The 13,552-nt window shown below is 41.3% G+C and overlaps 1 protein-coding gene across 2 annotated transcripts in view; it reads right to left on the reverse strand.

Moving 5' to 3' along the window:
* Nucleotides 1-13,552, reverse strand: part of LOC110496098 (histone-lysine N-methyltransferase 2B) — a 66,699-nt gene that overhangs the window by 20,416 nt on the left and 32,731 nt on the right. For both annotated transcript variants that reach the window (XM_021571791.2, XM_021571792.2), the window contains exons 21-22: nt 4,000-4,184; nt 2,352-2,449 (exon numbers count right to left, since the gene is read on the reverse strand). In XM_021571791.2, the coding sequence (XP_021427466.2) occupies nt 2,352-2,449; nt 4,000-4,184 (283 nt within the window). The remainder of the gene's footprint in view (nt 1-2,351; nt 2,450-3,999; nt 4,185-13,552) is intronic.

The following is a 13,552-nucleotide window of genomic DNA, read 5'->3' on the forward strand; positions in this document are numbered from 1 at the left end:
CCCCCTCATGATGCCATCAATTTTGTGAGGTGCACTAGTCCCTCCTGCAGCAAAGCATCCCCACAACATGATGCTGTCCCCACCGTGCTTCACGGTTGGGATGGTGTTCTTCGGCTTGCAATCCACCCCCTTTTTCCACCAAACATAACGATGGTCATTACGGCCAAACCGTTCTATTTTTGTTTCATCAGACCAGAGGACATTTCTCCAAAAAGTACCATCTTTGTACGCATGTGCAGTTCCAAACCGTAGTCTGGCTTTTTTTATGGCGGTTTTGGAGCAGTGGCTTCCTCCTTGCTGAGCGGCCCTTCAGGTTATGTCGATATAGGACCCGTTTTACTGTGGATATAGATATTTTTGTACCTGTTTACTCCAGCATCTTCACAAGGTCCTTTGCGGTTGTTCTGGGATTGATTTGCACTTTTTGCAAAAAGTATGTTTATGTTCATCCAAAGTATGTTCATCTGTAGGAGACAGAATGCGTCTCCTTCCTGAGTGTTATGACAGCTGCGTGGTCCCAGGGTGTTTATACTTGTTCATCTGTAAAAACAATAGGGCACGTGGTACCTCCAGGCGTTTGGAAATTGCTCCCAAGGATGAACCAGAATTGTAGAGGTCTACTATTGTTTTTCTGAGGACTTGACATCCACAGGTACACCTCCAATGGACTCAAATGATGTCAATTAGCCTATCAGAAGCTTCTAAAGCCATGAAATCATTTTCTGGAATTTTTCAAGCTATTTAAAGGCAGTCAACTTAGTGAATGTAAACTTCTGACCCACTGGAATTGTGATACAGTGAATTATAAGTGAAATAATCTGTCTGTAAACAATTGTTGGAAAAACTACTTGTGTCATGCACAAAGTAGATGTCCTAACCGACTTGCCAAAACTATAGTTTGTTAAAAGATATTTGTGGAGTGGTTGAAAAACGAGTTTTAATGACTCCAACCTAAGTGTATGTAAACTTCCGACTTCAACTAAGTATTCAGACCCTCTGCTATGAGACTCGAAACTCAGCTCAGGTGCATCCTGTTTCCATTGATCATCCTTGAGATGTTAATACAACTTGGAGTCCACCTGTGGTACATTCAATTGATTGGACATGATTTGGAAAGAAATATATGTCTATATAAAAGGTCCCACAGTTGACAGTGCATGTCAGAGCAAAAACCAAACCATGAGGTCGAAGGAATTGTCCGTAGAGCTCCCAGACAGGATTGTGTCGAGGCACAGATCTGGGGAACGGCACAAAAAAAATGTCTGCAGCATTGAAGTCCCCAAGAACAGTGGCCTCCATCATTCTTAAATGGAAGAAGTTTGGAATGACCAAGACACTTCCTATAGCTGGCCGCCCGGCCAAACTGAGCAATCGGGGGAAAAGGACCCTGGTCAGGGAGGTGAGTTCTTCTATGGAGATGGGAGAACCTTCCAGTAGGACAACCATCTCTGCAGCACTCCACCAATCAGGCCTTTATAGTAGAGTGGCCAGACAGAAGCCACTCCTCAGTAAAAAGGCACATGACACCCCGCTTGGAGTTTGCCAAAAGGCACCTCAGGACTCTCAGACCATGAGAAACAAGATTCTCTTGTCTGATGAAACCAAAATTGAACTCTTTGGCCTGAATGCCAAGCGTCACACATCTGGAGGAAACCTGGCACAATCCCTACAGTGAAGCATGGTGGTGGCAGCATCATCATGCTGTTGGGTTGTTTTTCAGTGTCAGGGAATGGGTGACTAGTCAAGATCAAGGGAAAGATGAACAGAGCAAAGTACAGAGCAATTCGCAAAAAAAATATTCTCCAGGGCACTCAGGACCTGACTGAGACGAACGTTCACCTTTCAACAGGACAACGACCCTAAGTACACAGCCAAGACAACGCAGGAGTGGCTTCGGGACAAGTCTCTGAATGTCCTTGAGTGGCCCAGCCCGAGCCCGGACTTGAACCCGATCGAACATCTCTGGAGGAACCTGAAAATAGCTGTGCAGCAACGCTCCCCAGCCTGACAGAACTTGGGAGGGTCTGCAGAGAAGAATGAGAGAAACTCCCCAAATACAGGTGTGCCAAGATTGTCATACCCAAGAAGACTCAAGGCTGTAATCTCTGCCAAAGGTGCTTCAACAAATTACTGAGTAAAGGGTCTGAATACTGTGATATTTCATTTTTAAAAACCTGTTTTTGCTTGGTCATTATTGGTATTGTGTGTAGATTGATGATACTTTAATACATTTTAGAATATAGCTGTAATGTAACAAAATATTAAGGGGTCTGAAAACTTTCCGAATGCACTATGTATGATATCCGGTTTTACTGAGTGGGATATGTTCAGAGGTGGGCAGAAGAACTCACGTTGGGTGTGGCGTCACCACACTGTTGGCAGAGTGCACACTGTCTCTCATCTTTGGTCCGGTCGAGTTCCAGGGCCCCGGTTACAGCACCATTTGTACCTAGACAAGATACACCAAACACATGAATTATTTAATTGACCATTCACATTGTTAGGATCAAGGGAAATGCAAAAATCAGTCATTGCACTCAATTTCTTTACGCACAACAAAGATCTTCTTGTGCTGGTGAATGGGGTTACATGTCTGCTTTAAGACTAGGACATAAGCTTTGTCCCAAATGGCACCCTATTCCTAACACAGCTCTGGAAAATTAGCCGTTTCTCTGGTTTTACTATTTATAGGTATGTGTCTGGGTAAAATTAACATTTTGGTTTTATTCTATAAACTACTGACAACATTTCTCCCAAATTAACATTTTTAGAGCATTTATTTGCAGGAAATGACAGCTGGCCAAAATAACAAAAAGATGCAGTGTTGTCAGACCTCAAATAATGCAAAGAAAATTAGTTCATATTCGTTAAAACACTAGTATCATGTTGTTTAAACTTAGGAAGTATTCAGAAATCAATATTTGGTGGAATAACCCTGATTTTCCATCACAGCTTTCATGCGTCTTGGCATGGAGCATTGTCCTGCTGGAAAAAACAATCCTCAGAGTTGGGGAACATTGCCAGAGTAGAAAGAAGCAAGTTTTCTTCCAGGACAACACTGTACGTGGCTTGATTCATGTGTCCTTTACAAAGACATCTGCCTGATGCCAGCCTTCCGATCCTCCACCAAATTTCACAGTGGTTGCGAGACCTGGAAATGCCAACTAGCCACGTACAATGGACATTTGGTGGAGGATCGGTGATGATCTGGGGGTGCTCAGCAAGGCTGGATTTGGGCAGATTTGTCTTTGTGAAGGAAGCATGAATCAAGACACGTACAAGGTTGTCCTGGAAGAAAACTTTCTTCTTTCTAGTCTGACAATGTTCCCCAACTCTGAGGATTGGTTTTTCGATCAAGACAATGCTCCATGCCACACAGCCAGGTCAATCAAGGTGTGGATGGAGGACCACCAGATCAAGACCCTGTCATGGCCAGCCCAATCTCCAGACCTGAACCCCATTGAAAACCTCTGGAATGTGATCAAGAGGAAGATGGATGGTCACAAGCCATCAAACAAAGCCGAGCTGCTTAGATCTTTGTGCCAGGAGTGGCATAAAGTGACCCAACATCAATGTGAAAGGCTGCCAAGATGCATGAAAGCTGTGATTGAAAATCAGGGTTATTCCACCAAATATTGATTTCCTAAGTTGAAACATTGTGTTTAACAATGAATATTAACTTATTTTCTTTGCATTATTTGAGGTCTGACAACACTGCATCTTTTTTGTTATTTTGACCAGTTGTCATTTTGTGCAAATAAATGCTCTAAATGACAATATTTATATTTGGAATTTGGGAGAAATGTTGTCAGTAATTTATAGAATAAAACTAAAATGTAAATTTTACCTAAACAAGTACCTATAAATAGTAAAACCAGAGAAACTGATAATTTTGCAGTGGTCTCTTCATTTACAGAGCTGTGTAGTGCGCTACAGTTGACCATAGCCCTATGCCTATGACCAGACTCCCTATTTGGGAAACAGCCATAGACTACATACCTTGGGATTCGAGTGGGAGGCCCTCCAGCGCCCAGGGCTGATGGGTGGTACCTGAGGATGGGGGAGGGACGCTGTTCCCCTGCTGGAGAAAGCCTGAACCACTGGTAACTTGGTACGTCCTCTCCAGCCACTGTGCATAGCTGTGCTCCATAGATGGAGGAAGAACTGCCTCTGGGAGCATACCACTGAGACAGAAGAGGGGGGAGACTTGCTCAGCAACAGAGAATTTTTAACCCATAAGAGTCTAAGTCCTGTCTAGGGAAGGGGGTGATGGGGGTAGCTGCAAGCTATATGAAATTGTTTTAAGGTCATACCAAGGATCATTTAGCTATTTGATTTGGAATTTTACGATCCCTTTAAGTAGCCAACATATATAAGAAAAATAGTATTTTGCCTTACTGCTATTAGCACATACAAACACAACGAATAACAGATTCAGTAGAGAGTCTATCCACCCCCACACACAAAAAGATATTCTAAAAGGGAAGTTTGTTTGGAAGTGTATGCTATATCTAAGGCACTGTGTCTCAGTGCTAGAGGCGTCACTAGACACCCTGGTTCGAATCCAGGCTGTATCACAACCGGCCATGATTGGGAGTCCCATAGGGTGGCTCAATTGGCCCAGCGTCGTCCGGGTTTGGAGGGTGTCGGCCGTCATTATAAATACGAATTTGTTCTTAACTGACTTGCCTAGTTAAATAAAAGGTTAAATAATTTTAAATATAAATAAAAAAATATGCGATTTAAGAAAGATCAGGAAACATTTGTATTTAACCCCTTATTTTTGGCACTAAACAGTCTTAGCCTGAAGAGTGAGGGGGGGTTCCTACTAAGCTACACTACATGACCAGAAATATGTGGACACCTGCTTGTCAAACATCTCATTCCAAAATCATGAGCATTAATATGGAAGTTGGTCCCCCTTGCTCCTATAACACTCTTATGGGAAGGCTTTCCACTAGATGTTGGGAACATTGCTGCTATAACACTCTTATGGGAAGGCTTTCCACTAGATGTTGGGAACATTGCAGCAGAGACTTGATTACATTCAGTCACAAAGGCATTAGTGAGGTTGGGCAATTCCAATTCATCCCAAAGGTGTTCGATGGGGGTTGAGGTCAGGGATCTGTGCAGGCCTTTGAAGTTCTTCCACACAGATAATTTTCTATAAGGACCGGACTTTGTGCACGGGAGCATTGTCATGCTGAAACAAAATTCTGTCACAAAGTTAGAAGCACAGTATCGTCTAGAATGTCATTGTATGCTGTAGCGTTATGATTTCCCTTCACTGGAACTAAGGGGCCTGAACCATGAAAAACAGCCCCAGAACATTATTCCTCCTCCACCAAACTTACAGTTGGCACCATGTATTGGGGCAAGAAGCATTCTCTGAAATTATTTGTTGGCAAGGTGGCATCCTATGACGGTGCCACATTGAAAGTCACTAAACTCTTCAGAAGGCCATTCTACTGCCAATGTTTGTCTATGGCAATTGCATGTCTGTGTGCTCGATTTTACACATTTTTCTACTTGACTTGGAATTGTAAGACCCCTTGAAGTATCAAAGAAATATTAAAACAATTATTTAATTAAACATGTTATTAGCCCATACAAGCGCATTCAATAACTTTGATACACTACATGGAACAAATAGTCCCCCCCCCAAAAAAAAAATGTAAAGGAAGTTTGTTCTCAAGTGTCTGTTATACAGTGCATTCATAGACGAGACTATGGGGATATTTTTATATATGAACGCTTCCGCTCAGTGTTTGAGATCAATTGACACCCTTTACCATGGCACTTTGAGATTTATTTTAAACTGCAAAACCCTTATGCACCACTTCACTTTGTATACAAGGGTTGGCTGGCCTTCTCTAGTCACTCGTAGGCTCAGTCACCGGTATACTTTTATTTACAAAGCCATTTTGAGTTTACTACCTTTTTATTTGGGGATTTTTATTGTTTAGAAATGTGGTGGGTACACTCTTCGTTCGCTGGACTTTATCCTGCTAACTGTTCCAAACGTCCAAACTGAATTTGGTGAAAGGGCTTTTATGAACTCTGCGCCATCGTCTTGGAACGCCTTACAAAATACTTTTAAACTGGAAGAACTTGTCCCGATTGGTATTTTTAAATCACTGATGAATGATCTTGAGACTGATTCCCTGACCGGTCAATGTTTTTAATTTGCTGTTTTTGATTTTGTTACACTCTTGTGAATTCTATGGTTTTTACTAGATTACTTGTCATTTTTCACGTTGTTTGTCTGTCATTTTTGTAATGACTTGGTGCTGCCTATCTTGGCCAGGACGCTCTTGAAAAAGAGATTTTAAATCTCAATGAGCCCTTCCTGGTTAAATAAAGGTTAAATAAATAAATACATTCATAAATTATTCAGACACATTCACTGTTCACAAATGTTGTTACGATACAGCCTTAATCTAAAATTAATTTAAAAAATAACAAACAATACACACACACACACAGCATAATGACAAAGCAAAAACAGGTTTGAAAAAAAAATGATAAGTTAATGTCACATTTGCATAACTATTTAGAGCCTTTACTCAGTACTTTGTTGAAGCACTTTTGGCAGTGATGACAGCCTAGAGTCTTGGGTATGATGCTACAAGCTTGGCACACCAGTATTTGGGACGTTTCTCCCATTCTTCTCTGCAGATCCTCTCAAGCGCTGTCAGGTTGGATGGGAAGCATCGCTGCACAGCTATTTTCAGGTCTCTCCGGAGATGTTTGATCTGATTCAAGTCCAGGCTCTGGCTGGGCAACTCTAGGACATTTAGAGACTTCAGAGTCACAAAGCCACTCCTGCGTTGTCTTGGTTGTGTGCTTAGGGACGTTGTCCTGCTGGAAGGTGAAACTTCACCCCAGTCTGAAGTACTGAGCGCTCTGGGGCAGGTTTTCATCAAGGATCTCTGTCCTTTGCTCAGTTCATCTTTCCCTCGATCCTGACTAGTCTCCTAGTCCTTGCTACTAAACATCCCCACAGCATGATTCTGCCACCACCATGCTTCACAGTAGGGATGCTGCCAGGTTTGCCTGGTTTCATCCAGACATGACCCTTGGCATTCAGGCCAAAGAGTTCAATCTTGTTTACACCAGACCAGAGAATCTAAGAGTCCATTAGGTGCATTTTGGCAAACTCCAAGCGGTCTGTCATGTGCCTTTAAATTTGTGGCGGCTTCTGTCTGGCCACTCTACCACAGTGGAGTGTTGCAGAGATGGGAGCACCTTCCAGAAGCACAACCATCTCCACAGAGGAACTCCGGAAGGATTGTCAGAGTGACCATCAGCTTCTTGGTAACCTTCATGACCAACGCCCTTCTCCACCGATTGCTCAGTTTGGCACTGCAGCCAGCTCCAGGAAGAGTCTTGGTGGATCCAAACTTATTCCATTTAAGAATGATGGAGGCCAGTGTTCTTAGGGACCTTCAGTGCTGCATACATTTTTTGTTACCCTTCCCCAGATCTGTGCCTTGACACAATCCTGTCTCGGAGCTCTACGGACAATTCCTTCAACCTCATGGTTTGGTTTTTGCTCTGAAATGCACCGTCAATTATGGGACCTTATATAGACAGATGTGTGCCTTTCTAAATCATGTCCAATCAATTTAATTTACCACAGCTCGACTACAAGTTGTAGAAATATCTCAAGGATGCACAATGTTAACAGGATGCACCTGAGCTCAATTTTGAGTCTCAATTCAAATATACATTTAGAATAAGGTTGCAACGTAACAAAATGTGGAAAAAGTGAAGAGGCCTGAATACTTTGACTGCACCGTATATCTGAGTGATACAGTATAAGAAAGATCAGAAAACAATTATTTATTTTTTATTACATGTACTTAACCCCTTATTTTTGGCAGTAAACAGTGTTATACACACACACACACACTTATGCATATACACAGTTGAAGTCGGAAGTTTACATACACCTCAGCCAAATACATTTAAACTCAGTTTCACAATTCCTGACATTTAATCATAGTAAAAATGTTCTGTCTTGGGTCATTTAGGATCACCACCGTATTTTAAGACTGAAGTGTCAGAATAATAGTAGAGAGAATTATTTATTTCAGCTTTTATTTCTTTCATCACATTCCCAGTGAGTCAGAAGTTTACATACACTCAATTAGTATTTGGTAGCATTGCCTATAACCTCTTGGTGTATAACCTCTTGGGGGCAGTATTTTCATTTTTGGGGGAAAAAAACGTTCCCGTTTTAAACGGGATATTTTGTCAGGAAAAGATGCTAGAATATGCATATAATTGACAGCTTTGGATAGAAAACACTAACGTTTCCAAAACTGTAAAGACATTGTTTGTGAGTATAACAGAACTGATGTTGCAGGTAAACGCCTGAGAAAAATCCAATCCGGAAGTGCCCCAGGTTTTGAAAGCGCTGCGTTCCAATGACTCCCTATTCAGCTGTGAATGTACCATCAACGAACTTACACTTCCTACGTATTCCGCAAGGTGTCTACAGCATTGTGACGTAGTTTTACGCATTTCTGTTGAAGAATAGCCGTAGGCGGCCACATTGCGTAAGTGGTCACATGGTGGCTCCGAGAGAGATTCTTGAGAAAAATACAGAGGTAGCCATTACTCCAATCGGTCTTGGTGAAAAACGAATTGTCCCGACGGATATATTATCGAATAGATATTAGAAAAACACCTTGAGGATGGATTCTAAACAACGTTTGCCATGTTTCTGTAGATATTATGGAGCAAATTTTGAATATTTTTCGGCGTTGTGGTGACCGCAATTTCCGGGCGATTTCTCAACCAAACGTGAAGAACAAACGGAGCCATTTCGCCTACAAAAATAATATTTTGGGAAAAAACGAACTTTGGCTGTCTACCTGGGAGTCTCGTGAGTGAAAACATCCGAAGTTCATCAAAGGTAAACGATTTAATTTGATTGCTTTTCTGATTTCCGTGACAAGGTTGCCTGCTGCTAGCAAGGCATAATGCTATGCTAGGCTATGATAAACTTACACAAATGCTTGTCTAGCGTTGGCTGTAAAGCATATTTTGAAAATCTGAGATGACAGGGTGATTAACAAAAGGCTAAGCTGTGTTCCAATATATTTCACTTGTGATTATCATGAATAGGAATATTTTCTAGGAAGATTTATGTCCGTTGCGTTATGCTAATTAGTGTCAGATGATGACAATGGTCCCATTCGCGGGACGGGGTGTCACTACAGGTTAAATTGTTTCACTTGGGTCACACGTTTACGGTAGCCTTCCACAAGCTTCCCACAATAAGTTGGGTGAATTTTGGCCTATTCCTCCTGACAGAGCTGGTGTAACTGAGTCAAGTTTGTAGGCCTCCTGACTCGCACACACCTTTTCAGTTCTGCCCACAGATTTTCTATAGGATTGATGTCAGGGCTTTGTGATAGCCACTCCAATACCTTGACTTTGTTGTCCTTAAGCAATTTTGCCTCAACTTTGGAAGTATGCTTGGGGTCATTGACCATTTGGAAGACCCATTTGCGACCAAGCTTTAACTTCCTGACTAATGTCTTGAGATGTTGCTTCAATATATCCACATAATTTTCCTCCTCATGATGACATCAATTTTGTGAGGTGCACCAGTCCCTCCTGCAGCAAAGCATCCCCACAACATGATGCTGTCCCCACCGTGCTTCACGGTTGGGATGGTGTTCTTCAGCATGCAAGCCTCCCCCTTTTTCCTCCAAACATAACGGTGGTCATTATGGCCAAACAGTTTTATTTTTGTTTCATCAGACCAGAGGACATTTCTCCAAAAAGTACAATCTTTGTCCCCATGTGTAATTGCAAACTGTATTTTGGCTTTTTTATGACAGTTTTGGAGCAGTGACTTTCTCCTTGCTGAGCGGCCTTTCAGGTTATGTTGATATGTTGACTCATTTTACTGTGGATATAGATACTTTTGTACCCGTTTCCACTAGCATCTTCACAGGGTCCTTTGCTGTTGTTCTGGAATTGATTTGCACTTTTCGCACCAAAGTACATTTCTCTAGGAGACAGAACGCGTCTCCTTCCTGAGCGGTATGACGGCTGCGTGGTCCCATCGTGTTTATAATTGCATACTATTGTTTCTACAGATGAACGTGGTACCTTCAGGAGTTTGGAAATCGCTCCCAAGTATGAACCAGACATGTGGAGGTCTACCACTTTTTTTCCTGAGTTCTTGGCTGATTTCTTTTGATTTTCCCATGATGACAAGCAAAAAGGCACTGATGTTGAAGGTAGGCCTTGAAATACATCCACAGGTACACCTCCAATTGACTCAATTGATGTCAATTAGCCTATCAGAAGCTTCTAAAGCCATGACGATATTTTCTGGAATTTTCCAAGCTGTTTAAAGGCAGTCAACTTAGTGAATGTAAACGTATGACCCACTGGAATGGTGATACAGTGAATTATAAGTGAAATAATCTGTAAACAATTGTTGGGAAAATTGCACAAAGTAGATGTCCTAACCGACTTGGAAAAACTATAGTTTGATAACAAGAAATTTGTGGAGTGGTTGAAAAACGAGTTTTAATGACTCCAACCTAAGTGTATGTAAACTTCCGACTACAACTGTATACAGTGCTTTGCGAAAGTATTCGGCCCCCTTGAACTTTGCGACCTTTTGCCACATTTCAAGCTTCAAACATAAAGATATAAAACTGTATTTTTTTGTGAAGAGTCAACAACAAGTGGGACACAATCATGAAATGGAACGACATTTATTGGATGTTTCAAACTTTTTTAACATATCAAAAACTGAAAAATTGGACGTGCAAAATTATTCAGCCCCTTTACTTTCAGTGCAGCAAACTCTCTCCAGAAGTTCAGTGAGGATCTCTGAATGATCCAATGTTGACCTAAATGACTAATGATGATAAATACAATCCACCTGTGTGTAATCAAGTCTCCGTATAAATGCACCTGCACTGTGATAGTCTCAGAGGTCCGTCAAAAGCGCAGAGAGCATCATGAAGAACAAGGAACACACCAGGCAGGTCCGAGATACTGTTGTGAAGTAGTTTAAAGCCGGATTTGGATACAAAAAGATTTCCCAAGCTTTAAACATCCCAAGGAGCACTGTGCAAGCGATAATATTGAAATGGAAGGAGTATCAGACCACTGCAAATCTACCAAGACCTGGCCGTCCCTCTAAACTTTCAGCTCATACAAGGAGAAGACTGATCATAGATGCAGCCAAGAGGCCCATGATCACTCTGGATGAACTGCAGAGATCTACAGCTGAGGTGGGAGACTCTGTCCATAGGACAACAATCAGTCGTATATTGCACAAATCTGGCCTTTATGGAAGAGTGGCAAGAAGATATCTCTTTATGGATATCTTAAAGATATCCATAAAAAGTGTCGTTTAAAGTTTGCCACAAGCCACCTGGGAGACACACCAAACATGTGGAAGAAGGTGCTCTGGTCAGATGAAACCAAAATTGAACTTTTTGGCAACAATGCAAAACGTTATGTTTGGCGTAAAAGCAACACAGCTCATCACCCTGAACACACCATCCCCACTGTCAAACATGGTGGTGGCAGCATCATGGTTTGGGCCTGCTTTTCTTCAGCAGGGACAGGGAAGATGGTTAAAATTGATGGGAAGATGGATGGAGCCAAATACAGGACCATTCTGGAAGAAAGACCTGAGACTGGGACGGAGATTTGTCTTCCAACAAGACAATGATCCAAAACATAAAGCAAAATCTACAATGGAATGGTTCAAAAATAAACATATCCAGGTGTTAGAATGGCCAAGTCAAAGTCCAGACCTGAATCCAATCGAGAATCTGTGGAAAGAACTGAAAACTGCTGTTCACAAATGCTCTCCATCCAACCTCACTGAGCTCGAGCTGTTTTGCAAGGAGGAATAGGAAAAAATGTCAGTCTCTCGATGTGCAAAACTGACAGAGACATACCCCAAGCGACTTACAGCTGTAATTGCAGCAAAAGGTGGCGCTACAAAGTATTAACTTAAGGGGGCTGAATAATTTTGCACGCCCAATTTTTCAGTTTTTGATTTGTTAAAAAAGTTTGAAATATCCAATAAATGTCGTTCCACTTCATGATTGTGTCCCACTTGTTGTTGATTCTTCACAAAAAAATACAGTTATATATCTTTATGTTTGAAGCCTGAAATGTGGCAAAAGGTCGCAAAGTTCAAGGGGGCCGAATACTTTCGCAAGGCACTGTATGAAAGCTGGTGGTTCCTTTTAGCATGAGTCTTCAATATTCCCAGTTAAGAAGTTTTAGGTTTTAGTTATTATAGGACTATTTCTCTCTATACCATTTGTATTTCATATACCTTTGACTATTGGATGTTCTTATAGGTAATTTAGTATTGCCAGCCTAATCTCACGAGTTGATAGGCTTGAAGTCATGAACAGCGCTGTGCTTCAAGCATTGCGAAGAGCTGCTGGCAAACGCAGGAAAGTGCCGTTTGAATGAATGCTTACGAGCCTGCTGCTGCCTACCAGCGCTCAGTCAGACTGCTCTATCAAATATCAAATCATAGACTTAATTATAATAAAATAAACACACAGAAATACAAGCCTTAGTTCATTAATATGGTCAAATCCGGAAACGATTATTCTTTCAGTGAAATACGGAACCGTTACGTATTTTATTGAACGGGTGGCAACTCTAAGTCTAAATATTGCTGTAACATTAAACAACCTTCAATGTTGTGTCATAATCATGTAAAATTCTGGCAAATTAATTACGGTCTTTGTAAGGAAGAAATTATCTTCAAACAGTTCGCAATGAGCCAGGAGGCCCAAACTGCTGCATATATCCTGACTCTGCTTGCACTGAACGCAAGAGAAGTGACACAATTTAACCTGGTTAATATTGCCTGCTTAACATGAATTTAAATATGCAGGTTTAAAAAAATATACTTCTGTATATTGATTTTAAGAAAGGCATTGCTGTTCATGGTTAGGTACATTGGTGCAACGATTATGCTTTTTTCTAGAATGCGCTTTTGTTGAATTATCACCCGTTTGGAGTAAGTAGGCTGTGATTGATGATAAATTAACAGGCACCGCATTGACTATATGCAACGTAGGGCAAGCTAGTTAAACTAGTAATATCATCAATCATGTGTAGTTAACTAGTGATAATGTTAACATTGATTGTTTTTTTTTATAAGATAAGTTTAATGCTAGCTAGCACCTTACCTTGGCTCCTTGCTGCCTCCTCGTGGATTGCAATGTAATCGGTCATAATCGGTCATAATCGGCGTCCAAAAATGACGATTACCAATTGCTATGAAAACTTGAAATTGGTCCAAATTAATCGGCCATGTGGATATTATGCTAATAAGACTTCCATGGGTGTGCGGACATCCACTCCAGGGGGTTAAAGTAGTATCCTTTGCTAGCTTTTTAAAAACAAGTATTATATGCTTGCTTTATCTGTAGGAAAAACAATTTCTTGTCATAGAGATTCTCTTATCTTCTTGGTGGAAATGTGAGAAAGTCGGTCAAAATGTATAACATACACAGTCATACTGTCTACA

Source organism: Oncorhynchus mykiss, chromosome 18 (assembly GCF_013265735.2).
Source record: "Oncorhynchus mykiss isolate Arlee chromosome 18, USDA_OmykA_1.1, whole genome shotgun sequence".
Taxonomy (NCBI): Eukaryota; Metazoa; Chordata; class Actinopteri; order Salmoniformes; family Salmonidae; genus Oncorhynchus; species Oncorhynchus mykiss.